This window comes from Clinocottus analis, unplaced genomic scaffold, assembly GCF_023055335.1.
Source record: "Clinocottus analis isolate CAN_PGR_092001 unplaced genomic scaffold, fCliAna1.0.p SCAF_17, whole genome shotgun sequence".
NCBI lineage: Eukaryota > Metazoa > Chordata > Actinopteri > Perciformes > Cottidae > Clinocottus > Clinocottus analis.
This window is the reverse complement of record NW_027175898.1, coordinates 10,339,344-10,367,065: the sequence shown is the minus strand read 5'-3', so window position 1 is coordinate 10,367,065 and position 27,722 is coordinate 10,339,344. Positions and strand designations below refer to the sequence as shown.

Genomic DNA, 27,722 nt, shown 5'->3' with positions numbered 1-27,722 from the left:
TGTTTTTTACATTTTGAATACCCTTTCAAACTGTTTAAGCTATACTATTAATTAGTAAAAATAAAAATGTAGGTCATCGGTTGAATGGTTAATTGTTACCATCCCTACACAAAACTTTTCCTATAAATGATGAATGACCACATAATCAAATTGCTTAATATGTTGTCTGCTAATGTAATATCCAGCTTTAACGGGCTTAATGATATAAGGCTGACTGTCCATATAGCATTTTTGGGGATTTCCAGGCAGCATGCTTCCACCAAGAGGAAAAGCCAGCGTCTTTTTTTAGAGGGCTCAGGCTTTTTTGTGCTCCAAGCTTTTCTATATGAAGCGCCCTTCCAGAATTTTTCTTCCTGACCAAAGCGCAATGTGGACACTCAGTCCTCTTCAGTGAAGTGATGGCTTTACGTAATACAAATTAGGCCATTTTAGTCTTACTAACTTTCAAGCTTACATAATGTTTTTCTTATATAACTGATTTACAGTATACTACCAATGTTATGCAGGACTGTTTCACAAACAGAAATATAGAGTAAAATGTATTACTTTGGCAGCCTATTTGTCAGATAGGGATTAACGCTTTAGTTATAATATGCTTGAAGTAGATTGGACTGCTTTACACGTCTGCTTCTTGCAAAACAAATCAAATGTGGGCTGGGAATTACTGAAAAAAAATCAGCAGTGAAACTGTTGATTTCCGCCTTCATTCATGTTTGTTTTTTTAACTAATTAGAAATACTATTACCGCCAACGTATACTAATTGCAAACAGCGTCAAAGGTGGGTTTTATTAGGTTGAAATCCATTCAGCAGGACTTGTGTACCGAGTTTACTGTGTGTGTCCATAGAGAGTCTAAGTGGCAGTGGGCTCGACAGACGGGTAAAAGGCAAGCAGCGATAATGGTGATCTGACAAAAAACAAAGGGTGGTGAACTGATATATGTGGAGTGTCGCTGACGAGTGAGGAGGTGGGCGGCAGCTGATGAGGGAAACAGCAATGTGTAGGTAGGAGGGGGTTTCATGAGAGCATGGCTGCATTCAAAAAGTCAGAAAATTATCTCATAATGTCTTTTTCTTACCACTTTTCTTTGGCCTTGCTGGAAAACGTTTGTGAGGTCAAGGAAAGATGTGAAGGAGGGATTCAGGAGGACTCAACAAAGAGCTAAGAGAATCTAACAACAAAAAAAACCCTTAACTCGGCAATGCCATTTTGATACAAAGGCGGATCAGGTCTGGCGAGGCGACATTACAGTGTTCTAAAGATGGTCTGCAAAACGTGCATCTTACACTTCGCCCTGTGCATTCTTACTCCAGCGTTTGATGCCGGCTGTAAACAGCTGCTTTATTGACAAGCTGTTTTTTTTTTTTACCCGTTGTGTGTGACGGGGAGATACTGGAGTTCCTTCCTTCCTGCCGCTGTTCACACTTTACAATCAACACTGCTCCCAGTAGATCGCATAAACCTAAACTGTCAATTCACTCATGTGCAATATCAATTAAACTGTTTAATATCAATATTTACGATGCGCAATAATGTGAATTCAACCATTCAGTTTGATGCTGCTTTTTTACTGTTCAATTATTGAGTAAACCTATACTTGCTTTTTGTTATTGCACTATCCCTTCTGTGCTGTAGCACTGCACATTCCCCTGCCTTATCTTGGATGTGGACGACCTGGTGAAAATATGACTTTATTACTAAGGTTGGAATTTTAATGAAAAAAACAATTTAGGCTTCCAGTCACTGAAGTTCATGTGATAGTTTTGAGTTTAATGTTTTGGAGAAGGGGCATACTTTTTCCTCCTTTTTGGACATGTGATGTATATTTTTGTTTGTAATTCATGTTGTTTATAAGAATGTGTTTATTAACATGTTACTATATTTACTGTATATTTTATTTGTTATTCTTGTTTTGTTATTGCTTATCACTGCTGACTCATATTCATCAACATGAATCCTATTGGGCTGATATCTCGATCAACATCGGCTTATCGTTTGTTTTCATAAAAGGCTGAATGCTGCGCCTCTTTAGATGTTGTTGCTGCAAGGAATTATCTTCTTGGTCCAGTGTATCATATGCTAAAGGAGATAAGAAAGGAAACATTTAAGTATCTTTAAGATATTTAGAACATTCAATTAGCTCTTATCATGTCGGCCAATGAGATACTTCTGTTTGATTTCACCCTCCGAACCAAAAAATACTTTTCGAACACAATTGGGAAGAGAGTCTGAGAGAATCTGATGGAAGTTTAAGGGATGGCAGGTCCGGGGAGTGAGAGGAGGTTATAAAGTCTGGGGGAAGTGATCAGGAGCTGCAGACAGAAAGAGAGAGACAGGTGGAACAACAAAGAGACGGCAACAACGTTTTTCACGTTTAGAGATGTTGTGCCTCCTCGTCTCCGAGCTGCTCGCTCCTCTGGCTTTTGAACCTGGAAATCGATCTCCATTTTGAAAGACATCCCAATTCCTAAAATGCATCTTGAGTAGCGAGGATTGAGGAGGGCGGAGGTTTGCCAAAGGAACTATAAGCGAATCTTCTTTTTCAACCATTTGTGTCATATAAAAGAGAAGTGACACATAGTTGGAATAATCTGTTCACATCCTGTCTCTTCCTCGAAAAGAAATCTATATGAAAAATAAATCTAGGATGTATAAAGTGGGAAATGAAAATGGCCTTCTGAAGTCCTGACATTTCCTTTCGACATTATACACAATATAGAACATATTTTATGCTGCTGATGGCGAGACATCTTTTAGATCCGACAAATGCTGCTGCATGGCTTTCAAGCTATACCTGAGCCCCTTATTAGTGTTTTTACTTGTATTAGCTTTGTTCAGTTACCTCCAATTTAAGACAATTTCCATCAATTGTTTACATTATATTGGGGCTCATATTGTAGTGTGTGACCTGTGTCTTTATGTAGCTGTTACAAGTGACACATACTGCCCTAATGGCCATACTCCACGTAAGTGTATTAAACTGACAGGGCATTAGTCTTTTATACAGCCATCCTCCATCATTATCATCCAACTGCCTGACTTGTCCTTGCTAGAGGAGAATAGGCCCTTATTAGTGTAGGCACGTGTTATACACTTTACTACAGGGTCCTATGTGGCAGCTTGCATACTGCCTAGATCAACATAATAAGAACCAGTCCCAGCAAAATCAATGTATCTGACAAACACCGTCGTTCCAATCCAATAATGCCAAATGGTGGCCTTTGTTTCACTACCCCCTACCTTAAAAAATCTTTTAAAATCACCATCAATGCAATAACATTGGCCTGACCTTTTACATTTTGCTGACCAGTGCAGAGACCGAAATGGGCTGTATGTCTGTATCTCTCAAGGACAATGGCAAAGTCCACCGTGCCTTAGTGATACATAGCAAATGCAATCTTGTGATGAATGTGAGGATTTTACAACACAAATGAATATGTATTAGGGGATCATTCTCCCTAAGAAGAATAGGAATGGGAGGGCACAGCGAAAGTAAACCAGTTCCACAGTCTTACACTCTGAAAAAGTACAGCAGTCACCATCCAAGATGATACTCTCTGAGCATCTTTATTCACCTAGAGCCAAGAAAGTAAACCTGCAAACCCTTTGAGATTTGATTCCACTGAGGATTACCCTGCAGTTTAGCTCGTGCCTCGTATCCAGCTGAGTCAAAGTGCTCCCAGTCGAATGTACGCTGGAGGCAACGGCTGCGCCGCAGCAAACTGGAGACGGCAAGGAAAGGGAAGGGCTGGAGGGCAAAAGTACTCCGATACTGTCAGAAATGATCCATCACATCCTGGCTTCCCTCCGCTCCCGCCACCTCTGCTCATTACCCTCGCCATCCGGAAACACCAAGCGGATTCTACTAACGAGTGTTTGACCAACACGGTGTGCTGTTGCAGAGGGAGACCGGCAACCTGTTCGTGACTCATTGTCTCTCGTCTCTCACTCTCTCGCCCTCTCTTCTACTTTTTTCTCGTTCTGTCATTCCCCTCTCTTCCTCGCTCTCCCTCAAGACGGAGGAGAACAAAAGGGGTGACTGAAGAAAAGCAATATAACCCCTTGGCCCTTATCTGCGGCGCACACCAGAGCTTGTCTGGCCTCAGATACAGCTTTGCCTGTCCTTTGAAGGCCCTCATCTCCCTTTGATTTCAGCCAAATGGTTCCGTATAGTGACTTTCCATCTGTCACTCTGACACCCATCTCTTTCGCGTTGTCGAATTTAACTGACTTTGTTTGGACTGTCTGTCTAGCTGTCTGATTAAGGTTGCGACATAGATGCTGATGTGAGTGCTAATGTAAGAGATTGTGATTCCGACCTTTAGTGGAATCGGATAAAAGAAAACTCCCCGCCACTTTTTTTTTTAAGGTTATCTGTACCGTCTTGGCTGTATTTATTATATTACCATTTTAGACATTTAATTGATGCTCTGATACTGAGGGATTTAATGAGGAGTCTAAGGGTCATCATCACATTACCTTGACAACATTCCTCTGAGATGGGCCACAAAAAGACATAAAAATTCACGCCAAGGAGAGTCGTAGAAGGAAGCATTTTTACGAGAGGAAATTAGAGTGAGTGGAGAGGAAAGATATTGGATAGTGGATATATATGATTCAGGGGAGAGAGGATGACGCAGCGCAGCTCTTAAATAGATGAGTGATCATTTTTTATTTGATTTTGTTGCTAAGACTGAACTTGGGAGGTCATTTTGATCTCTTACCAAAACAATAAGCAGTATTTGAGCTTTGCTTTGGTTAAGACTTTTTTTTTATAGACCTTATGCATCAACTGTGTCCTTGGTGTTGGACGGTGAGACTAAAGGCCACACTGCCTGGCTGTTTGCGCAGCAAGTCCCTTAATCACTATTGCTCATTCACACAGCCTTGATTTATGCCTGTCATCAGAGGTGTGGGATTAAGGAGGTGGGACAGAAAGACCCATGTTAATTTTCCAGACACCTGTTTCACTGTCATGGCTTCAACTAACCTGCAATGCAGAGCAAGAGGCGTAGAAGCAGCAGGAGTGATTAGATTGATGGATAGACAGATGAATGGATTGTAGGAGCAATAATTGATCAAACTGAGGTAGATCTGTACGACTTTCACACAAATGCTCCCCTCCGAATAAAGAGAATGCACAAGCAGAGCCTCGGGCATGTCTTTACTTAAGCTCTATTTTATTTATTTGTTTGTGTGACTGTGCGCATGTGTGTGTCTTTGTGTCAGTGGCTCCCTGTAGCTCAGCCAAAAGTGTCGCCTCTCTGTCTGAGAGGACTGCTCCAGCAAGCACAGTGTGAGGTGTCTGAGAAGTTGCCTGTTTTCAAAGCTGTTTTTTTCTTTGTCTCTTGGACTGACATCAAGAATACCAACGACCCTGTAACAAACTCTGCTGGGAGACCCTTTCTCTTCTTAGTCTGCGAAGTGAACTAATTTGGGGTTCGGAAGCATTTCATTTTACAATCAAGTAGGTAAAGGAAATGGAAATGGAGAAAATAAAGTGTGTTTTGTAATTGGATGTGTGCAGCTAAGTTTGGCAGACTGTGTCCCCTGGGTATCTACTAGCAGGCATGTAGGCTTCAATGTGCTTCCACCCCCACCCAGTTTCAATTCTGTAAAGGTCAGATTTCAGACCATGCAGGCTTTGGTCTCTGCATGGCGTCTCTGTAAGCAAACCCGCCGGAATACTTTTTGGCAGACGTCCTTATAGGGAGCAAGGCTGATTTCCAGGAATAGAAAGTCACGCTGGACGTGTGATAAGAACATGGGCCCGCGGTTCATTCTGCAATACATACTAATCACCTAGATAATGTTCTTCACTGTTAAACAATATTCTCATATCAGAGATAGAACCTGTATCTCTTGCCATGTGCGGTCTGCTTATCTTCCCATGCCTCCCTTCCCCTCCTCAGGAGTTTGGAGTTTGAATGTGTGTGATGTGGTCACCCTGTAGACTGACCCGCTCTCCTCTCTCATCGGTGCGACTGTCTGTCTGTGGTGCTGCGACCAAATCGATGGCCTCCTGCTTTTTCTGGGTGTGTCTGTCTACTGTTCCTCCCCCTATGGGCCTATTGCTGCCAAATCAAACCTCCCACAGCTCCCAGTGACGCTTCCTCACACACGTCATAGCAACATTTACATGCTTCGCTATCTCGCCGTCTGTCTCCTCGTCTGGTTACAGCCTGCTTGTCCATCTCAGCATCTCCTTGTAGGGCTGTTTATATCTCCTTATTTGCTTAGTTGACTGTCTCCCTACCTGTAAAACAAACTTCGGTTTCAACTTTCGGATGACTCAGGCAGTTATTCTGAGCTCGGGCCAGCACCCATTGGCACTACACAACAAAGAGCGTTGTCACTGACTTCAGGGACATTAATATTCCATGAGGTGGTTTTCAGTCCGCCATAAATTAAATGCAGTTATGAGGATGTTTATTGACAAGAAGCTACTTATTTGGTGAGTAAAATTGGGAGGCCAGTTAAATTCTTCTTTATCAGCAGCAGAAGTGGCAATCGCAGCAGGTCAGGGATGTAGTTTTCCTTCTGTGTCTCATTAATTTCATGGCCCAGCTTAGTGTTTTAATACCTTCATCACTGATTGGGGCAGTAAAGACAAAGCATTGGATCAGTGCGTGCCGCACTCTCTTAACAGCCTCTCTCTGCTGACATGCAAACATACCCTATACACACTCGTAGACATACACAGAAATAATAACACACTGAAATTGCACAAATTAATTTGGTCAGACATTTTGCTGCAAAATCATATTTCTTGTAGCCATGTATTGTGTTGTGGTTTATAATTGAAAAATGATGGTGGTAATGCTCTCTAACAAGAAGGTTCATTGTAAAAATGTCAAACTTGAAATCATAAGAATAGGTCGTTGAATTCATTGTAACGCAACAAGACTACAAGTTATATGTGTTTGACACAACCTGCACACGTGTGGCGTTCTACACGTGTGTTTACGTCTCTGTTTCGTATCAGTGGAGGTGCACATTGGAGGCATCTTGGCGTCAGTTCAGACACATGGGAGTCAAGCAATGTGTTTGGCTGGCGTCATGGGCTCAGTGCATGTGGTTTCCTGCTCATTTAACAAGTAGTAAGAGTTGCTACATTCTGCCAATGCCGTGCACGCTGATTCACTCTGAGCCATCCTCTCAACTTGGTGATATGAATCAGCCAATAGGGCTCTGTAAGCCCACGACTGCCCTGCTGCCTGGCTGATAAGTGGGCCACACAGAGAAGATGGAAAATACTCAGAGAATTCTCACTCCCTCTCTCTCCGTCGTTCAGTCTTATTCACTACCCCCCCCCCCCCCCCCGCCACCCCCTCAAACTCTATCTCTCACATCCCGTTAACGTCTCTCTGTGTCTATGCTGTTCTTTTAAGTGATGGGGTTAAACTAGAGGAGACAGAAAACAGCGGGACGCTCTTCAGTGCTTGAAGCTTCTTTTTGAAGTCCTTTTTTTTAAGTTATCCCTCTTGCGCACAGTTCAATAGTAGGTGGCTGTCACCTGTTTCATCCTTGTGTCTTTGTAGTGACGCGAGGTGTGTAGTGTCGTCTTTGCCGAGCGGTGTCGTCATTTTTCATTACACACATCCCTGCCCCTTTGCCTGCGTGCACAGTACAGTTGATGCAAAAGCCTCTGACACAGTGACACTTGTAAAGCACACCTCTGTGGTCCTGTGAGCTCTGAACAAAAGACTATGTTACCTTCCATCAGTCGGTGTTGTTCCCGTCCAGTGAGAGCTCTTTACTCATTTGTTCTCATTCCACCGTGTCTCTCTCAACAGGGCTAATTTCTGCACACAATGAAACTCACTCACAGACTGATTGCACTTCTTGCTGTTTGGTCGTGAGAAATTAATGGAGTGCTGCACAAATATTGCAGATTTCGTTTTCTGAAAAGGAATCAGCCTCCCACCAGTCTGTGTTTTTCCCTGCAGAGAGAATGAGTAATATATCCTGGAGAAGGATTGTTTGACCATATAAGCAGAGATTCCCTCACAGTCTAAACGCCTCCATTATTTTGTCTGTGCCTTGTTCATTTAATTGCAGTTTGAGAATAATGCACGCATCTCTAGTCCAGACATCTTCCCTGGTGGCCGGCAGGCAGGCAGCGGGCTGCAGTGGAAAAGGGCCTGTAAATAAAGCAGGCTAATTTTGTTGCCTGTGGCAGCGATGTGCACACTGACCTTATCAGGAGTACCTCGGCCTGTCTATTCCATCCTCTGTGACTCACCTACCCGGCTACCTCCCTCAGGAATGGCGGCTTTCCGTACGGAGCTAGATTTCAATAACCTCTCAACCGAGAACAGCAGTGAAATGCAGAGAGAGAGAGAGAGAGAGAGAGAGAGAGAGAGAGAGAGAGAGAGAGAGAGAGAGAGAGAGTGATAGAGAGCAAGTAGGTGTCTATCCCGTTTGCTGCCTTAGTAAACAGGTGATGCAATGCACCTATGTGCAGTGGCACTCTTGTCCCCCCCCCACCCCACCCCACACACACACAATAATAATAATGCAACAAAATGCTTTTTTGCCCTGACAGACAAGAGGCAGAAGGCTAATAGGAGACGGATGAAAAAGTGAAAAGTGAGATTAACGAGGGCCTCATTTTCAGGAAATGCGCAGTGGCGATGGCAATGCAGGGTTGACAATGAATTGACAGCCCTTCACCAGACATCTATCAGAGGTATTCAGAGGGGTTTTGGGGTGGTTGTATATGGCAGAGAGATGGAGAGATATGAGAGAGAGAGAGAGAGAGAGAGAGAGAGAGAGAGAGAGAGAGAGAGAGAGAGCGCTGCAGCTGGAGGCCCAGGCACAGTGATGGATCACCTACATGCTGCAGCAGCCCCGCCACGCTGCACTCACCCTCAGAATTGATGAGCCACACCTCTTGTCTTCCCTTCTCCCTTTTCCTGTCATCCACTATTCCTCCGTCCCCCTCCTTTATTCTCACACCTCTTGATTTCGTCACTCTCAGTCTCTTTGTTGCTCACCGTTCCAGCTTCTTCATGTCTCGTCTATGGTCGAGCTCACCCTTCACCTTCATCCTCTCTCTCTTAATTTCTTCTTTTTTTTCTTCTCTGTTTAAGTTTTTTTTTCTTCTTCTTCTTTCCTGTGCCTTACCCCACCCACACTTTGTGTCAAAATCAGGCAGGAGAGCCATGGAAGTGCCATACTAATGAGGTTAAAGGGAGCATCTCTGTTTCTCAGGGTGACACCTTTATAAATGACAGGAGCATGAGGCCCTGCCGGTGCTCAATCACCTCTGCAGGTCTCGCCCATGGGGAGCTTGACATGTGTGGTGTGTGAGCGCGTGCGCACATGAGTGCATGTTTCGTGCGGTATTGCCTCTATGGTTCTTGCAGCAGCCAGGTTTACGGTAGAGCTAGTTGGAGTGGACAACAGTGTTAGGAAGGAAACAGATCTGGAGGCCTAGTGAAGGCGAAGGAGAGAAATGACAGCCTGGAGCTCATCTGACCAGTACTGCCTTGTTATGACTCCCTGATGTGTGCACCAGGGGCACACAAAACAGACACTTCCTCCCTTTATTGCCTTACACCACCTCTATCTCTGTTCTGTAGTCTCTTGCCTCACAGGCATGCTTTATAGCCTCCACTGAGGGGCAGGATGTTATCTCCTTGTATAGGTTTGTTATAGGTTGAGGCTCCTTTTTTTCTGTCTTTTTTACGGTTTGTGTTTTTGTTTATGCCAGTGTTTTAGAACAGGGATGCATTTTGGACTTTACAGTTCATGTAACAACTTAACCACCTTTGTGGTTACTCGGTTCAACGGTTGCAGACTATGCAATGATTTAAATGTGTTTATAAAATGAGATTTGCAGAGCGTACGATGTGACTCGATGGCTGACGGGGCAACAGAATCGGCTGTTATCATCAGCACAGCTCGCCCCAAATTGAGTTAACACAAACACATGCTCACACATACGGAATTTAGGGATGACTTTGCTTACATGGACGTTGCGCGTTTCTTATTTGCCCTGTTCATGAGTTCATGTGGTTTAAGTTCAAAGAAAGCTACAAAACATAGGGAACACATTGTTGCTTTGGTCAGAAATACTAGCTGAATAGCTATTGCTATTAAATGTCGTAATTGGCAGAATAGGAGCAGGCAGATAGATTGGCATCAGGAATCCAGCAGCTGATAATCTTTAGACAGTGCTATTCATATTACAGTTACATATTAAGTAGCATCAGTAGCAAGTAAAAAAGCCCTATGGGTTTCGCTATAATGGCGTGCCTGCAACCACAAAAAAATGTGCCATGGTGCCTATGTGCCTTTCCGGTTGATGATGCGTGTCGCCTCAAAGTGATGATAATAGAGGGGAAAACAAGGAAATAGCGGTAAAGTTTGGAACACCTCAGCTGCAAGCTCAGGCCATAGATGTGACTGCAGCGTCATCATTCCTGTCCATAAAAGCTGCTCAGCCAGTCAATGGAGTCTGGGTTCATTCTCTCCTTGCTGCCCAGTCAGAGCTAATTTTAGCCTCCCTGTGCAGCGTGGCTCAACCGCCGCCGTAGCTACCTGGATATGAGGGCTTTGTCACTCCTGCAGGCTGGAGCAGCACTGATCTTGACAGCTTTACAGCTTGCTATTTCCACAGCAAGGGAACGTTGCAAAACTACTCCTGCAGTGGAAGGAATGCACACGGTAGAGCGAGGAAAGAGGGAAGACAAACAGCTAATAGTGATGAGTCGAAATGAAACAACAAAAGGCATTCTTGTATTAACTTACCCAATACTTTGTGCTTGATGTGACGTGACAGAAACAATATATTCCACTGAAGCCAGCTGACACGTAACTGCTAAGTTAAAACAGTCCATGCAATTATTTACTGATTAACATGGAGTGCAAAACTGGAAGCAATCTTTGTTTTTCCAGAAGTGCACTGTTGAACATCGTTTTACAAAATGATAGGTCTCATACAATTTTGTTGCTTTATGATTAAACACACAATTGCATACCAAAATTACACAGCACTTAAAAGACCACAGCAAGCATACATGTATCATTTGTTGTGATGGATTTAAGGCTTGTACAGTAGGTGCTGAAATGTGCCTTTTCTTGTGATTTACATGCATTGTTAGTCACACACATTTTGTTCAGGTTTTCTTTCTCCGGCAGGTATACAAAACTATGCCTATTAATTCAGCATAATATTATTCGGCAATCCCCGGCCTAGTAAACAAATGCTCCAAACAGATTCATTTGAAATGACTGCGCAGCAATCCCACGGTGCATTAGGGCTGTTTAAATGCAGGGAGTGCTCTGGGACACTCACTCAGAGCCGCTCATAACCGTTTCTCCTTTTCTTCTTGTTTCTCTTGAGCCTTGCCATGACACCAGCTACACTTCATCACACGTGTAACTTAAACTTTGTTCCATGTTACGTCATTCCTTAGTGGCAGGTTTTACTGAGCTGCATTTGTGGTTCGAAGCTTTTTTTCTATCAATTTTGTTTTGGAATTATGCAACAAACAGGCAACACTAGTAAATGATGTAACATGGAAAACTAAACTAATAGACTGAAACCTTTTAAAATCTCTGAAGTTGCACAGCAGTCTAGGCAGTCCTGCCAAAAATAACACGTCCCAGTCCCGCTCTGCGCTGCCTGTGGGCTGCTGTGGCAAAATTCTGTTTCTCAGTGGGTGGTAATCTGAGGATTAATGACAGCAACACATCTGCCAGTCATGTGGCAGCGCCACACAGATGGCGGGGGATGCACACAAGCGACACATAGGCAGGGAAACGATTGGCTTCAACGTTCTGTCACTCGTCCACTACAACTCTTGCAAAGCTCTAATGTTTTCAATCAAACAAATCTGTATTCCTCAAGTACATGAGTGGCTCACACTTGAACAGTCTCAGAGGCTCTTTGGTGAAAGGTTTCTGTCACTTCCTTGATGGAGTGTTTCTCTGCAGGTATTTTCAGGTAATTGGTCCTTTTGTGGCTCCTAAATTAGGTGTCATGTTTGAACACATCATTTTTGTGGTTTCCTCTCATCATTTTTGGAAAATGTATTACACCAATTTGTTTTTCTCATAGAAGATACTTCTAATTCTTCTTCTAATTTTAAATCCTTCACTCCCTCCCCCTTGGCTACCACCACCAATGGTCCCCAAAACGAGAGCAGCAGCCACTGTGGTTGATTCTCATTGTCTGTCAGGGGCGCAGTAATAGCACATGTCCAATATGGAAGGAGAGAAAAGATGAGCCTAACAATGCCTCTTGCAGTGCCTCTGGCTCCAGGGCCAACACACACACACACACACACACACACACGCACACACACACGCACACACACACGCACACGCACACACACACACACACACACACACACACAGGCAGTCACTATATGTGTTTTGCCTTCCGTAGAGGATCAGAGAAGCAGGCACATGTGTCTAACTGAATTACTTCTAAGAGGAGGCAGTGGGAATGATTCTATTCTTGTTGGAGGAAAACACAGTCAATTCTGATTTCATAAAACAACACTCTCACTTGCCGTGTCTGTCTCATTCTGTGTATTTTACAGTTTTGTTCCCGTCTCTTCATTTACTTTTTCTGCTCTGTTCCTGACCAGGTGGAGGGTCCCCCGCCCGCAGGGACTTTTCGTGAGCGTCCTTCCAAACCAACCACCTTTCGCAAGTTCTACGAGCGCAGGGAGTTCCCAATGGCACTGGAGCACGACACCAAAGGCAACCATATTGTGTGGAAGGTAGGAGTGCTGCCCTCTGGTAAGGATTGACTAATGTTTGTGGTCCTCTCACAGCATTAACACAAAAGCCAGGGTGCTAAATTTGCCATCAGGAAGTGTTGTCACAGTGGCAATGCTGAATCTCAATACCAAACCAAAAAGCCCTTTGCAGCATATGCAAAGCCATTTCATTAAAATCTTGCAGAGAAGAAAAACATAAATCAGGCCATAAAGAACTTTTTATTTATTGATTTACAATCACACACAACACATTTGTCTTCTTGAACACAAGCTAGTGTATGAATCCACCTTTGCTGTCGTGCAGTTTTGGTGAATTTCAAGACTTGATAGCTGCTGTGAAAACACCATTTATCGTCATCATTATCAGCTCAGCTGAAGGTGATGATGAGAGTTTTTTTTTGCATATTCACAGGGCCAATGTGGGCTGTTATCCTGTAGGAGGCAGTGTAGATTTGCTCACTTGTAGGCTCCACACGTCTCACAGCACCAATCACAAGATCCATCAATCACAAACTCTATAGAAACTCAAGGCAGTCGCAGCAAAACACAGAGACTAATAGTGTAGGTATTTTTGTGTCTGTGCTGCACATGCGTGTATTTTAATACATAAGCCTCCACAGAGCCTCTCTTCTAATCACCATGTTCCGTTATTTCTCTCCAATCGTCGTACAGCAACGATTCATAATGACATTTATTCATAGTAAGCAACGATGAATGAATCAAACAAATTATACTCTTCTTCTCCTGTTTTTCCGACTTCAAAGAGAGAAGGAAAGGTGGGTCGGTGAGTGAGCATCCTCGCTAGTTAGCTGTCTGTCTTCAGGTGAAAACACTGTAAAAGCTCTCTTTGTATGAATTATTTATGTAAAATGTTCAAATGAATCTTTGCGTTTGCAGAAAATAATGGATTTCTTTTGTGCTCTGCCCATGAAAAAGCACTCAGCAAATGGGATGTGGTGTATGAAATTGTTGCTGTCATCGCCAATGCAGCTGTTATGCTTATTGATTTCCCCCCAATGCTTACACATATGATATGTGCCATTTTTATAGTCTGCCAAAAAAGACAAGTTTATTACTTCTTTAGATTTGCACTTTGACTCAGAACAAGTGTCTACGGAATATTTTCTTTTATGAAACTATGTCGGTTTTAGGTTTTAGTTTTTCAGATATGACTGTTTTTTCCTTCAGATCAGTCTTCAAGAGACCTCTGTTTGTCTAAAGCAGGTTAGGTAGAGGTGGCACCTGCTGTGTGCATCTGTTATGTGGGTTTAAATGTGCGTGTAGCGTAACACAGAGTGTAACCATGATCGCAGTAAGTGGAGAGGGGCTGCGGCGTGTTTGCACTGAGCTGCCCTCGGGGCACAGGTTCAAGACGGCAGCTCCGGATCAATCCCAGTCTGAGAGCTCAGCCCCTTAGCAAATATAAAGTCGGAGGAAAGTAAGAAAGAGAGAGTCTTTGGGAAAGAAAAAAATAAATGGTGAGTTGATTTAGTCTGTGGGCTGAGTACTCAAGCAAACACAGTGTGAGTGCATGTGTGTGTGTGTGTGTGTGTGTGTGTGTGTGTGTGTGTGTGTGTGTATGTTTGTGTACTGTATTTGTATCGGTTTGACTGTCGGTATTGATGGATCCGTGGATTGAGGTCAGGAGTTCAGCTTCCCCACCAAAGATACTGTCTGTATATGTTTGACTCTTCCCAACAGCAGAAAGCCAATGTGACCATGAAATACACAAACAGGCCTGATTAAATGCCAGAGCTGTGCTCTGTTGCACCTGCACCCATACTGCAGTCCACTTAAACCATTAGAGGAAAAGAAAACCTTCACAAAAACAGCTTTTCAACTTGTGCTGTGTTACTCTTGGAAAGTGATTGCTTCGGTTGCTCGATGCCAATGTAGAACCTAGCGTGCAGCTGCAGGTTTACTGTATATGCTATACTTGTGTAAATTTGCGAGCCAACATGTGCAGAAACAAAGCAAATGATGTTCTTTATCGCTCCCTTCTGAAATATAAGTCCAACACTCACCACGTGGGTTAGCTTCAATTGCGCCCACTAACTCCTGCAAAATACATCTCGGTCTCTTTGGCTGGCAAAATGCTTTTTGTAAGGGCCACTCAATAAATAAAGCTCCCCGCCATTTCACGCTGAGCAGGCAGTGTAGAATTGGCTTGTGTGAGCACTCTTGCGAATATCTTGCATATACCTGGCAAGTGTGATTCTCAATGGGCTGATACCACCAATTCCTTTAACAGGTAGTCATTGAAATCATCAAGTACATGATTAATTTGGTAAACAGAAAACATACATCTTTAATCATTTAATATTATTCGTGCAGCCCTTTTCCATATTTTATGATTTCAAAACATCCTGTGTTTGGATACAATGTTGGTGAAGGAGTCTCATTGTGTTTGTTTTTATTTTTAATGGCAATAGGTAGAGGACTAGAGCGAAGCGTGTTTGGATGACTATTTCCCTTTCATTAGAACAAGGCTCCTCCTTTCTCCACAAAACAATCATTTCATACTTGTTTTGCCGAGTATGTAATGCTTTGCGGCTTAAAAAGAACGTGATCAACTCTGTGCTTACAGTATAATCCTGTCAAGGCTGTGTGCTCTATCCTGAAAACATACTGTATTTGTTAAATGTAGAAGTAACTGTAGAGGCAGAAGAAGAATGTGTTGAATAGACAAAATGATGAAGAGTTATAAGTCATGCTACTTTATATATTTGTGCGCAGGCTGGCCTACTGGTGAATGCGTGGTTTGATACTGTGTGTTTGAGTCTATACGTACAGGATAAATGCAATTGAACTAAATGGCAAGGGCAAGTTGAAAAAAGGTTGTATTTGAAAGGTAATTTGGCTCTCCAGAGGTAAAAGCTTCAACTGTAATAGCGCTCAGGTAAAAGCCTTACATGTATGGGGAACATGTGCGGCAAATAGATAAGAGAGAGACGGGCGAGTTCCTACCCCTGTCTATGTGTGTTTGTGTTACCGTGTGTGTGCACGAGCGTGTGCATATGTTTGTGTGTGTGTATTTGGCCCCCGCTATAACGTGAAGGCCAAAGCCTGGAACAGCACCGTAATCTACTGCCATCCTTCGTGCCAAAAAGAAAAGAGAGGGAGAGAGAGAGAGAGAGAGAGAGAGAGAGAGAGAGAGAGAGAGAGAGAGAGAGAGAGAGAGAGAGAGAGAGAGAGAGAGAGAGAGAGAGAGAGACTGTGCTCTATAGGGACTCAGCAATCAGGAGACATGGCAGCCGCTTGGCTCTCACTTATAATGGATGAGTTGAGGTCTTCCTGTGCTCCCTGTGGGGTTTGGTTGGACTCTCCCATCTCTACCCTCTGCTGTGCTCTGCAGGCTTGCAGCCAAACATCATGGTACACAGACGCATGCACACACACTCACCTCACATGTTTTACACACCTCCTAAACAGCCTTGTTTATTTTATTTCATTGATCGCCTATGCTTTATCTTGTCCCTTGATCTCCTGTTCAGCTCTGTGTTTCCTGTACACTCCAGGTTGTTGTTTTGTCCTCTTTATAATCCTGCCTGTCTGTTTCTGCAGGCTTTAACCCCCCCCCCCCTCCCTCTTCTCCTTGCTCATGTACTTTATCTATTCCCCTTTGTCCTTTTACAGGGTCTGTCTGGGGGCAGAGGGAAAAAGCCATTTCATAAAAATATCAATGCAAACCTGATTTCTTCCCACCGTCCCCCACCACGGCAGCCTCAGCAGGCAGAAGGGGCGCAGAGATGTGGGGTGGGGGGGGACAATCAATTAATCTGATCAAGCGCTTTAGGAAATGGAGAGCGTAAGCGCTCCTAGGGGACGGATATCCATCTCCTTGGGATGATTGAATTACGCACCGAGTGAGAGTTGGAGAGGAGGGAGGGCTGGAGAAATGAGGTGGTTAGGGTGACCGAGGATGAGGGAGCATGTGCTTCAGAAACGCAGTGGGAGTGTGTGCTTGATACGAGAGAGTGAAAGATAGAGGCCGAAAATGAAATGAAGCAAGAGCAAGAGCAAAAGAGTAGGATGAAAGAGAGGTGAGGTCATTGCAGAAGCAGCAATGGGGCCTTATTCCTCTCTATCCCTCCTTTCCTCCCATTTACATCTTCATGTGTTATACCTTATAGTTGATAACCCCTTTATTTGACAGCTATATTACATGGCATTGGTACATCGTTTTGCTTCGTCAATTCAATTTACTGCTAAGTGCTGCTCTTGAGAAATTTGTCATTTATTTAACGGTAAATTGTCTCACAGTACAGTATGCATATGGTCCAGAAGTATGCATGGCTTTATGGCAATGGCCTGTGGTACAATGATATAGCTGTGTTGTCTCACATCTTATTTAAATTGTTTTAGTATCATAGACCCTGGTGTTTGATTGACGAGTATGCATACTGTAGCATTGTGCTAACATTATCTCCTGAAGTTTGATACAGATATTAAAAAGTAACCCATCCAGGAACAGATCCCACAGCCAGCCAAAGCTGTCGTACAAATACCTCTGTGAGTGAGCTCTTCCATTGTTTTGTAAGCCGCACAATATGGTGCAACTCATTGCCTAGAAATGCACTAGTCCTTTGGAATGCCACACTCCTGCAGAAAATGACCTTTTCTTCTACTTCTGTTGGATGCATACCAAAACTTCTCTTCTACTCTATGTGAATGATTTCTTATCTGCTGTGAGCACTAGAGCTTTGTCGGGGAACCTTTGAATAGACAGAATAAAATGGGGTTAACCATGCGTTTTCTCCAGCTCCCTGGCTGAAAGCTGGATACTCTGGGGGGATAGCTCTGTGTCATAAGGAAAAAGATGAAACACAATAAGAGGAGAGAATATGAACAAGGCCCCCTGGGCTTTCTCTGAGAGTAGAGAGAAGAGAGAAGGAGGGAGTTTTGATTAGAGAAGTGGAAAAAGCACCATGCATTCTCACAGAAAAAAAGAGAGATGAGAGGAGAGAGGAGGAGTAGGGGAAGGAAAAGGCCGCCAACAAACAACACTGGCTAACCATCAAGGCCAGTATGGGCTGCCTCCCTGGAGGGAGAGAATTGTCGAGTGACTGCTGGGAAGGATCTCAATGAGCTGCGCCACTATCATGCTGCTGGTGTGACTGCAGGAATGGAGGGACTGTTGGAGCAGAGGTATCCAGCAGAGAGGGCTTATATGCGGATTCTGAACTGCTACACCGCCTACCGCATCAGCCATTTTTCATGGCAGACGAACGCCACATGAAGCTGATGATGGTTGTTTAGCCTGTGGGTCTTCTGCTCTTGCTGTGGTATGAGACAATAGCAAAATAATTTATTTTTTTTGCTGGAAATGGTGGATCACTCCACTATTATTTCTAAAGATGACTTACATTGTGAATCAGTTGATCTTTAGTCCTGTCTATGGGTCAGGGACGTGACACTGCTCCTATAGGGGGCTCAGACTTGCATCCAAATGAATTCAGTCTTTTTTCATGATCCCCATTTCCAACAATAATGATCTTCATCTTCCACACACAACGCCTTGGCAGATCATCTCTTCTCCTCTCACAACTTATAGTGACACTATTAGATATGGTTGCAAATATGGAAAATTATACTCATTCTGGGTAGCAATCTTTGGAATGCTATGTCGTCTCTCAGAAATGAAACCCTCTCCTTTTGTCCCACTGTCACTCCCTCTTCCGATCCCGGAGCTCACATCTTGCCTCTGGACACCCTGTTGATCTCGGCTCTCCTGCTACCCATCGCAGCCTAGCTCCCACTTCGCCAAATCACAGCTGCAACCCCACACAGCTGGCTCCCCTGTGCAGATGGTGACTAACCCAACTGCACACTGTCTTTCATAGGGTAACACGGGACTGTGCCTCCTTTTAGACGCTTGAAAAAAGCTGCGGATAGCTGACTGTAAAGAAGGGAGAACCAAGTGCTACATGACATCCCAGTGAATAGTGGGGAGGAGATTGTGGAAGGGGCAGGGTGGCTAACAAATTTGACAGAGACAGAAGACAAGACAGGGAGGGACCACGGCTTGTCTGCCAATTCTACAAATCACGTCCCCGAATGCAGCACCAGTGCTGTCACCCCTCCCTCCCACAAAATAAGCCAGAGATCTATTGATTGGCACTCGTATTTGCTAGCGGGCTCCAGCTCAAAATGGAGCCTTTAATTAACTTAATGGACCGGCTGCAGCTGTGTGTGAGCCAATGAGGGATGAATATAAATAGATAGATAGAGGGAGTGAGAGCCAGCAAAAAAGAATAAGTGGGGTTAACTGCAGACCCCTCCTACTATCAGTCATGATGGGCAGGACAGACTCAAGGATGGAGAGGGAGATTAGATTAAGTGGGGTGTGATGCATTTCCCCACTCAGATGGACGAATATTTGAGATGTCTGTGGGAGCCCCATGAAACCCCTTCATGTCATGCTCTTAGTCAGCAATCCCGCTCAAAATTTGTGTTCCCTGCCAGTCAGTTTCTGCACACTGCTGCCTGTTCTCCTTCACCCACCCACCTCTCTCTCCCTCTCTCTCTCCCCTCCCCTATGCACCATTCTCATTCCTGTCCACTCATCCATTCTGTCAAAGGTTAATTGGTTTGGAAATGATTCGATTCATTCTGGACGTTAATGCTGTTATCATGCTTTTGTTGGAAAAAAAAGAGAAAGAAAAACTACCCCCCACATGCACTTAAGCCTAATTTAAAATAAAGGGGAAAAAGAAAAAAAAATCCAATTTAATCTTTTTTTTTCCTTCTAACTCTGGCTCAGGCTTGTCCCCACAAGTCTTTTCCTTTAAATTATGGTAGAATTTCATTACCTTGAAAGCTTTTCTGCCCCCTTCCCTTAGCTCCCCTCCCTGTCTCCAATACTTTGAATGGATCAGGACTAATGTCTTTCTTGTAACCTCAAGGTCGGAATATTTGGATCCGTGGAAGTGCTCAAGGGTCCCTGTGATTAATGCACTGTACAAAGTACCTTGGAAAAATGCGGCGGCTGATGGCTGTACAGAGTGATCAGTTTAGCACCCACACACACACACATCTGCTGGAGGTAGTTGTAGATAGAGGTGCCCCTGCCGGTGCCCTTGATGTGGATCATAGGACACATTCATATTCAAATAGGGTTACCCAGAGGCCCGAGCTCAATTCCCTAAACAGTCCCATACAGTCCTTCCTTCCCCAAGGAGCTGTATGCCTTCTCTCTCTTCAGTATGTTACATCCTTACTTACATAAGCTTTGTTGGACACAACTATGCTATCACTTCCCTCAGAGCTGCTTAAGGGATGACAGATTTTCATTGGAGCACATCATTCTTGGTGAAGTTCTGAAAAAGTCCAATTTCACCAGAGTGCTTCAACAACAGCAATTTCAGTTTTTCATCTACCTGTTAGTATGCCAAGTCAGAGAACTAATTAGATTACCTCTAAATGTCGAACACAGATGGTTTTCCCTGCTCTGGTATCTACAATAAAACAGCCCCTGTCTGATTACTTCTGTGGTCTTGATGTTTTTTTTAGCTGACACAGCTGTGATGTCTGATAAAGATGTGATTCTCTGTTTCTGTGGCCACCTTGCGGAGGTCCTCGCAGTGGCTGATGTGCACGCTCTCCACGCCCTATTCATCAGAGACACAGAAGCCTCTGTATTGAAGTTGTTTGCAGAGCCGCAGATGTTATCTCCACTTTTGTTAATTATTTACATTCAGTTCCACAAATCTGATCAATAGTTAATTGAGCCAGCGTGAGCTGTTGGAGAGAAAAACGATAACTTTGCGGAACTAAGGGACACAATGTTCCTTGATGCAAGTTTTATTTTCCCTCATGCTCCCCAATACAATGACATTATGCTGAGTTTACGGGTTTAAAGACAAAAGGAAAACGCCTGGAAGAAAACATTGGGTGGTTTCATGCTCCACGCTTTGGTCTAGTATAGTCTATTCACCCTTTTAAAGCAGCAATAACTCTAAATGGCAACATTTTAAGGGAGTAGAACTCATGGCTATTCTTGTGATTGAAGTGCCATTTAAAGTGGCAGGTGGCTGACGAGAATACACTTCTAGTGTTTGTCTCTGGTGGGCTGTTGGGAAATAGAGGCCTGTGAAGTCCAAGGGCTGTAGTTATCAACGTGTGCGTAGAACAAAATTTAGGTGTATGAGCTGCTTGTACATACAAGATTGTTGGTATTAATGACGCATGCATATACACACACCTGTAAGCAGTGAAAAATAATAAATCCCATCCATTCTACATCTGCCGGTGCATGCAGGCAGATTTACAAATATTTTCCATTGCAATTTATATATTTTATATTTCCTGCATTAGGAAATGATAAAGGTGGAGATAGCAGTGACCTCAGTAAACATAGTCCTATGTCAAAATGTTCCTGTCTGTCAAACTGGTCAATCTGGTCAGAATCCATTCTTCTTAGTACATTTCTATCTCAGTCCACATTTGTCTAATTCTAAAGACAAATAGAGTTACATTCACAGTAATGTGCTGCTTTCAAGTCTGTCCAAGCATTACATCTTAGTTGTTACATTTCATTATTCAAATATCACGTACGTAGATTAAGCAATAAACACATTTTGAAAAACATTTTATACAATTAGTCACAACATTTTAAAATATATTCCTCTGTTGGCTTCAGCAGTAGAATAGCCTTCAACCGGTTCATCTGCTATTCATCAGTGTGTGAGAGAAGCAATAGTTACATTCCTGACACACCTGCTATATGTCGGAGAGGGTGTTTGACATATTTAAGTTAGCTGATATTGCTTTACAATGTTTGATAGAAGTTGCCATCCTTATGTAATGAATGAATACAACTAAATGTCATCAATAGATCCTCCAAATTATTGCTCCCAAATTACATACAGTTTAGAAATGGGCAATGCAGCTGTATGTGCTCAGTGATGCACTACACAAGAGACGACACATGTGAGAAGAGGCACGAGGACCTAGATGGGGTTAATGTACTAAATTACACCCCGAAAGAAATTAAGTCCATCGGTAGCAATGAATAAAATCACCTGACACCCTGGATCATCCCATGCCTTGATTGCGCTGAATCAATAGTGTCAATCAATCAATGAGTTATGCCGACATAGTTGACAATAATGTTGGAATTTGTCTAAAGGGATGCTGTAAATAATGGTCAGAAATGAGTGCACTGCTCTTGGTACAAACAAGTATTGAGGCCTCAACTTGGCTGACAGGGAGAGTGGGGGAGTGATGAAGCAGGCCCCGGTGAATTTGTAGTTTGTATGTGTGTGTGTAAATGTGTGCTTGTGTGTCTCTCTGAGTGATTGAGTGACAGGAACTGATTAAGGTATGTAGTAGCAGCTCCATTTTAGTAATCTGTGCTGCCACACCTCAGGGGAGGACCCGTATAGTGCATGGATCGAGCTGTTAATGCGGCAGGCTCCATAATGCATTATAAGGAGAAATTCATCTCATTGTTTCTGTTCCCATTTACCAGTTTGAGCGGCACATTTGCCGTTGTTACCTGACAAACGTGTCAATGACTAATCTGCCTGGGTGTTCGACCACCACACCTTGTATTGGCTTTGGTGTTTCCTTATCTCGCTTCTGTTTCCAGCCTGTCACTGATAAGAGCGAAGGGGAGGGTGGGAGGTGTGAGGTGTGTGTGTGTGGCGCTGTGGAAATTAGAGAAAGGGAAAGAAAAAGAGACTGGCGGTTAAAACACATTATGTAGTGAGTGTTTGAGCGAAAGAGAGAGAGACAAAGAAATGGAAAAATAAATAGGGCATGATTAAAGAGAGAGGTCTCTGTGGCGACATTCTCGTCCCTTTTCTCTGTTTTGTGCGAGGTCGTTTGTTGAACTGCATTGAACTGAGCTGAGTTGTCATTGCCTTCTTTCACGGGAGCAGATTAACGGCACCTCAGTTTTGTCCTCATCTTCTTGGGGCCAAAGGCATGCATGCAGTCTTGAGAGAAAATACAATACATTAGGAGCATCCATCCATCCTCAAGCATTTTTAGGATAGTCACTTTTGTTTTGATTTGTGTGTGTGTGGGTGTAAACAAAGTGCATGTACACACACTCACACAAAGCACCAGTCTATATATCTCAGCGTAAAGCGGACGGCTCAGTAATTTGTGTTGAGATGGATGAGCAATAGAAGAGCTGAGGAGCGTGGTGCCAGCCGTGACTCCAACTTCAATCTGAGTCTGACCTGACCCAGCAGTATTGCTAAATCTGACTCGTTACATGACGGGTGCTCTGGCTCACCTCGCCTCGCCGAGACAACCTCTGGCCGCAATCTGGGTGTCTTTGTCAGCTCAGAGCAGCCGGGCCCCCGGAATCGCTGAGGTGGTGGATTTTTCTCTCCTTCCTCACTTAATCTCTACCCCCTCCCATCTTCCTTACCAACATCCACAAATCAGCATTTTTTTTTTCTTCTTTGCTGTCACCCATTCACACTTCCTTGGAGCCGAGGCTTTCTCGCCACCAGGGGACTGCAGTCTAGAGACGGGAAACCCCTAGATCATTCCCTTATTGGCAATTAGCAGCACACACTGTGTGTCACTCAGTGAGCTGACACAGACGAACTGAATGAAGAAAAAGGGAATGAAAAGAAAAGTATGACAAGAAAAAGTAAAGGAATAATTAGAAAGAAAGAATAAAACATACACACACGCAAAGGGTTGATGAAGTGGTGTTTTAAATGCGTGAGTAGGTAGCAATTCAGCAGCTCTTTAGTCTCAGAAGGACCTGTCTCAATTACCCTAATGAGTCAGCGTGGCTCCCTAAGAAGGTTATGGGAGGCCAGGATCCTTGCAAGGCCATACGATGCAGGAGCAAAGGCATCAATGTGTGTTTATTTGTCTGTGTGGGAGGCATGCAGGATGTGGATGCCCTGTGAAGCTAAATGGAGTGTGCCAAGTTCCCAATGATCCAGTGTTAGCTGGCTGATTGACACACAGTGACCTCACACTGTGCACATCACTTTCTCATTGGGGCTGTCAGGGAGAGGCAGTTAACCCCACTCTGCCCTGAACCTTGGCCTTCGCTAAACCAATACAAATCTTCAATAAAGGCCTAGCACAGGAAATGCACATGTCACAATATGAAGGCCTACCTCTGTTCTCATCCTGCGTCGTAAAGACAGGATTAAATCATTTTGCGTTTGTGACCAGGAAAGTCTCAGTGTTGTTAGCTACAGGTCAAAGACGGTGCAGGTGTGGCTGTTCAAAATGTCATAATTTTTCCGTTACAATGTAGTTGGCTTTCTGCTTCCTGACACAAGGTAATAGAACTAGCCCCTGCGATATTATTAACCTTTTCCACAACAAATGCACAAACTTGACACAAACTACACTGTTGTAGAAGCTATCAGCACAGTGCTATCATCGCCATTACCCCTTGTGTATCCAGCGTTCCCCTTCACATGACATTCCATTAGCAATTCAACACACAGCTACTCAACACCCGGTGGCCTCTCAGGAATACATGTCAGTGTAAGGCTGTGCAATTACTGTCTGTTATTCATTCAACCCGTCTCCATATTTACTAGGACACATTAGGCCCCTATATATACACCCCAGAAACACAGCGTTCTAGTTGTTTTGTCTAATGACTTGATTTTAAATGAAAGTGAATGCATGTTTGTTATTCCTACACTTAGCTTCTAATTGACTGCTTGCCTTGGAATGTTGGCCCTAGCCAGCAAGTGTTTTTTAGCCAAGCCAGCTTAACAATTTTATTTTTTTTTCGGGTGGGTTTTTAGAAAGATGGTGACGGGAAGTCATGTGACCATGATGTGGTTTGTGTATAGCCTAACAGTAGCTTTTTGCAACTTGGTTGTTTCAAGGCAACTTGTTGTTGGGGAAGTTTGGTTAGAGTTTGGTGTATGACAAAGTATCATAAACATAAGATCATAGATAGATGGATTAATAGATATATAGATAGATTGTTGTTGCCATTCATTTTTACAGTTCTTCTTGTGTACTTCTTGTGTACTTAAGTAAACTGTTCAATCTTTCCAACTTTAGAAATGACAGTTCAACCATTGTTTGTATTCCCTTATTTTGTGAAAAGGGTGTTATTGTGGGGCCAAAGCCCTCACTGATAGCCATGTCACCTTTCACTTTCAATTGCTGCAAAACAACTGAAATCATTTGTCATTCTTTCTGGGCCACTGAGTGAAATATGACTCATAGGCCTTAGAAATGTTGAAATTGAAAAAGCACATTGTCACACAGTGCCTTTGTCTCAAATCTCCACCCTCTCCTCATTCCCTCTACTCTCTCAGTCATACAGAAGAAATGGCTTCCATTTAGATACTCCTAACGGTCTCTCATAATGGCTCTATGTGATAGAAGTTATTTATGGCAGGAATATTTTTTAATCTGTCAGTCTGAGGGGGAAAAAAATCTGTCCATTTCAAAAGGCTGTACCTTGTTACTAACTGCCAGAATGCTCCTCCTCTTCTCAAGGAAATAAAGAAAAGTTGTACGCCAAAGACAGGGGATGATTTAGCTCATTGCCATTAAGTTGGGTTTGAATTGCAATACAGCTGGCAGAGCTTGGCTTTAGGTGTGAAAATGTCAATAGCCAAGAGTGCTGCGTCGCCCTTGTCAGCTCTGACGGAAGACCAACGGCCAGCCAGGCTGCCATTTGTCTTCCTGAGTGAGTTTTCTAATAACCGTAATAGCTGTGGCAATAAATTACCACCAGCCTGTCACAGAGAACATAGTGCAGCATTTAAATCTAACAAAGAGCACCACCTCCCCCTCCCTGCTTTGCACTTATTTTATTTTTTTAAAACTTAGTAACTCCCTCATTCCCTTAAGGAGCACTTCAAGCTAATAATGTATAGCTCAAGTATATCACGTCCTAACTGGACAGAAAACCGTTGGTTCTCTTCTATAACAACATTGAATATTCAGCACTTCCATATATTTTGTAACGCAAAGAGGCTCACGCTGTATTACCAGTTAACAGTTTGAATTATACAGCAATGTCCTAACTGCATTGCTTACCCGATTGCTGGACTCCCAGTTTGGTGGAATAACAAATTAAGGTTGATAGCTGAATTGGAATGAGATGCCATCCTACCCTTGACCCCATCATTGTGGGCCCTCACTCAAGCTAGTGTTTCTCCATTCCCCCCCCATGGAGTTGACTGCAGTCCCTCAGTGGGATGAGCGTGTTCGGTAATTGGAGCAGCAGGAGGCGATTTGTTCCCATCCTTTCCCTCAGTAGCAGCAGTTTGCCGGTGGGCAGCCCATACAGCCATGCCATCCTGCCATTTGTCAGACAGGGTGCAATTTCCCGGTCATCTGTTTCCATCCACAACTGCGGGTGGGGGAAAAAAATGGTGACTGATGGAAACTTTAATATTGCTCCTCACACTGTTGGAGCTTAGTCCTAGTATCCACAAGCCAGACTCTTACACACTCACCCTTGTGGCAAATACCACAGCAGAGTGCTCATCGTCTTCAAATGTTCACTATTTGCAAGTGACGCATTTCTCAGTAATGTGAGGCCCTGTTGATTTTTTGTTTGCAGACTCGTGGTGTACAGGCGGATTGTGGATACCTCGTCTAGGAGGGCGTGTCATGCTAAAATGGAAACTGGCTGACACAAAAGACATGCACCTTAGCAACAGGCGTAGACATTCCAGTGATTTTTTCCATATGCCTTAAACTTTTGTTGCTACAGCTCCCTGACGCAACATGTATGCTTTAGCTTCCACATCTTCCTGTGATCGACCTAAAAAAAAATGGGACACAGAGAGATGGCGTCCAAGGGTCAGGTAAAATAATTAACTTTGAAACAGGCCTTGCTTTGGTGTTGTGTACATCAATGCTATATGTATTCAGAACTGTATTCAACAGTGGTTTGAAATAAAGTGATCTGCCTCACTAGCAATCAAGAGTCTTCTTAGCGAGCCGCCATAAAACAAAGAAACCCCCGCAGTGTGCAGCTGTGCAGCACGATAAGCATGCAAACTGCTTCCCAAACTTGGCCGATCACACGCTTCCATCTATCCATTTACCAAAACCAATTATTTTTTCAATCCAAAGGTGCACCTGATACCTCCCCAATCAGACTGATGCAGCAGGCACGGAAGAGTTCTAAAGGAGAGCAATGGGTGGTTTGGGCAGTGCTCCTCTGAATGTAGCGGAAAGACTAGCAGTGTTATTTGTAATCACAAATTGATGTTCTTTGTAGCCATGGGCTGGTCTGATCTGTGGGCTCTGAGAGGCAGGCATCCTGCGAGGCAAGGCAGCTGCTCTGCCTGTCTTGCCTTCCTGCAGTAACGGCTTTCCTTTCAAAGACGCCAAATGTATCTCCTTTGAGCGAGGGAGATTTGAGTCACTGTAGTTGAGCCCACAGATAAGAACAGGTGTTAGGACATCAGTTGATTTTTCACACAAATATCTTTTGTTCTTCAATTGTCTGGTCCAAGCAACTGTTTGAATTAATACATTTTAATAACAGGCATCAATAATAGCTATAGACATTGAGACAGAGAGAAAGAAAGAGAGGCAATGCTCATGTCTTTAATGAAGCAGCATGTTTAGGTGCTATTTCAACGATAAAGCACAAAGTTATGTTAACAATTACTGAGGCTAGATTTTCCTCTACCGTGAAGAAAGAGAGCGCTCTGGGCCGCTCTCGCATAGAGCGCCGAAGCGTTCAGTGTCTCTGTCCTGACATTTGTGTTGCGCAAGCTCGTGCTACAGATTCTGCATGTTTAAATGTATTCAGTCTAATAAATAGCCTAATTGTTTGGTTTTGTAATATAACTGCAGGCACATCCCCTATGTTCAAAAGTTGTTCAGGGGAAAGGGAGAACTGTTCATCTTTTCATACGTTTCATACCGATCAAAAAAGTCTGTTTTCCAGAAATGTGCTACAAAAGGTAGAAGGCTGCTGACTACTGAATGACCACTGAACAAGGATAGCGCTTAGTGGCTTCATGGTGTCATTGTACTAAGCTATAAATGCAAACGCGT

The 27,722-nt window shown here is 43.5% G+C and overlaps 1 protein-coding gene across 3 annotated transcripts in view; it reads left to right on the top strand.

Annotated features, from left to right (window-relative positions):
* pacrg (PARK2 co-regulated) overlaps positions 1 to 27,722 on the top strand; it is a 119,383-nt gene that overhangs the window by 7,562 nt on the left and 84,099 nt on the right. For all 3 annotated transcript variants that reach the window (XM_068580972.1, XM_068580973.1, XM_068580970.1), the window contains exon 2: positions 12,606 to 12,740. In XM_068580972.1, the coding sequence (XP_068437073.1) occupies positions 12,606 to 12,740 (135 nt within the window). The remainder of the gene's footprint in view (positions 1 to 12,605; positions 12,741 to 27,722) is intronic.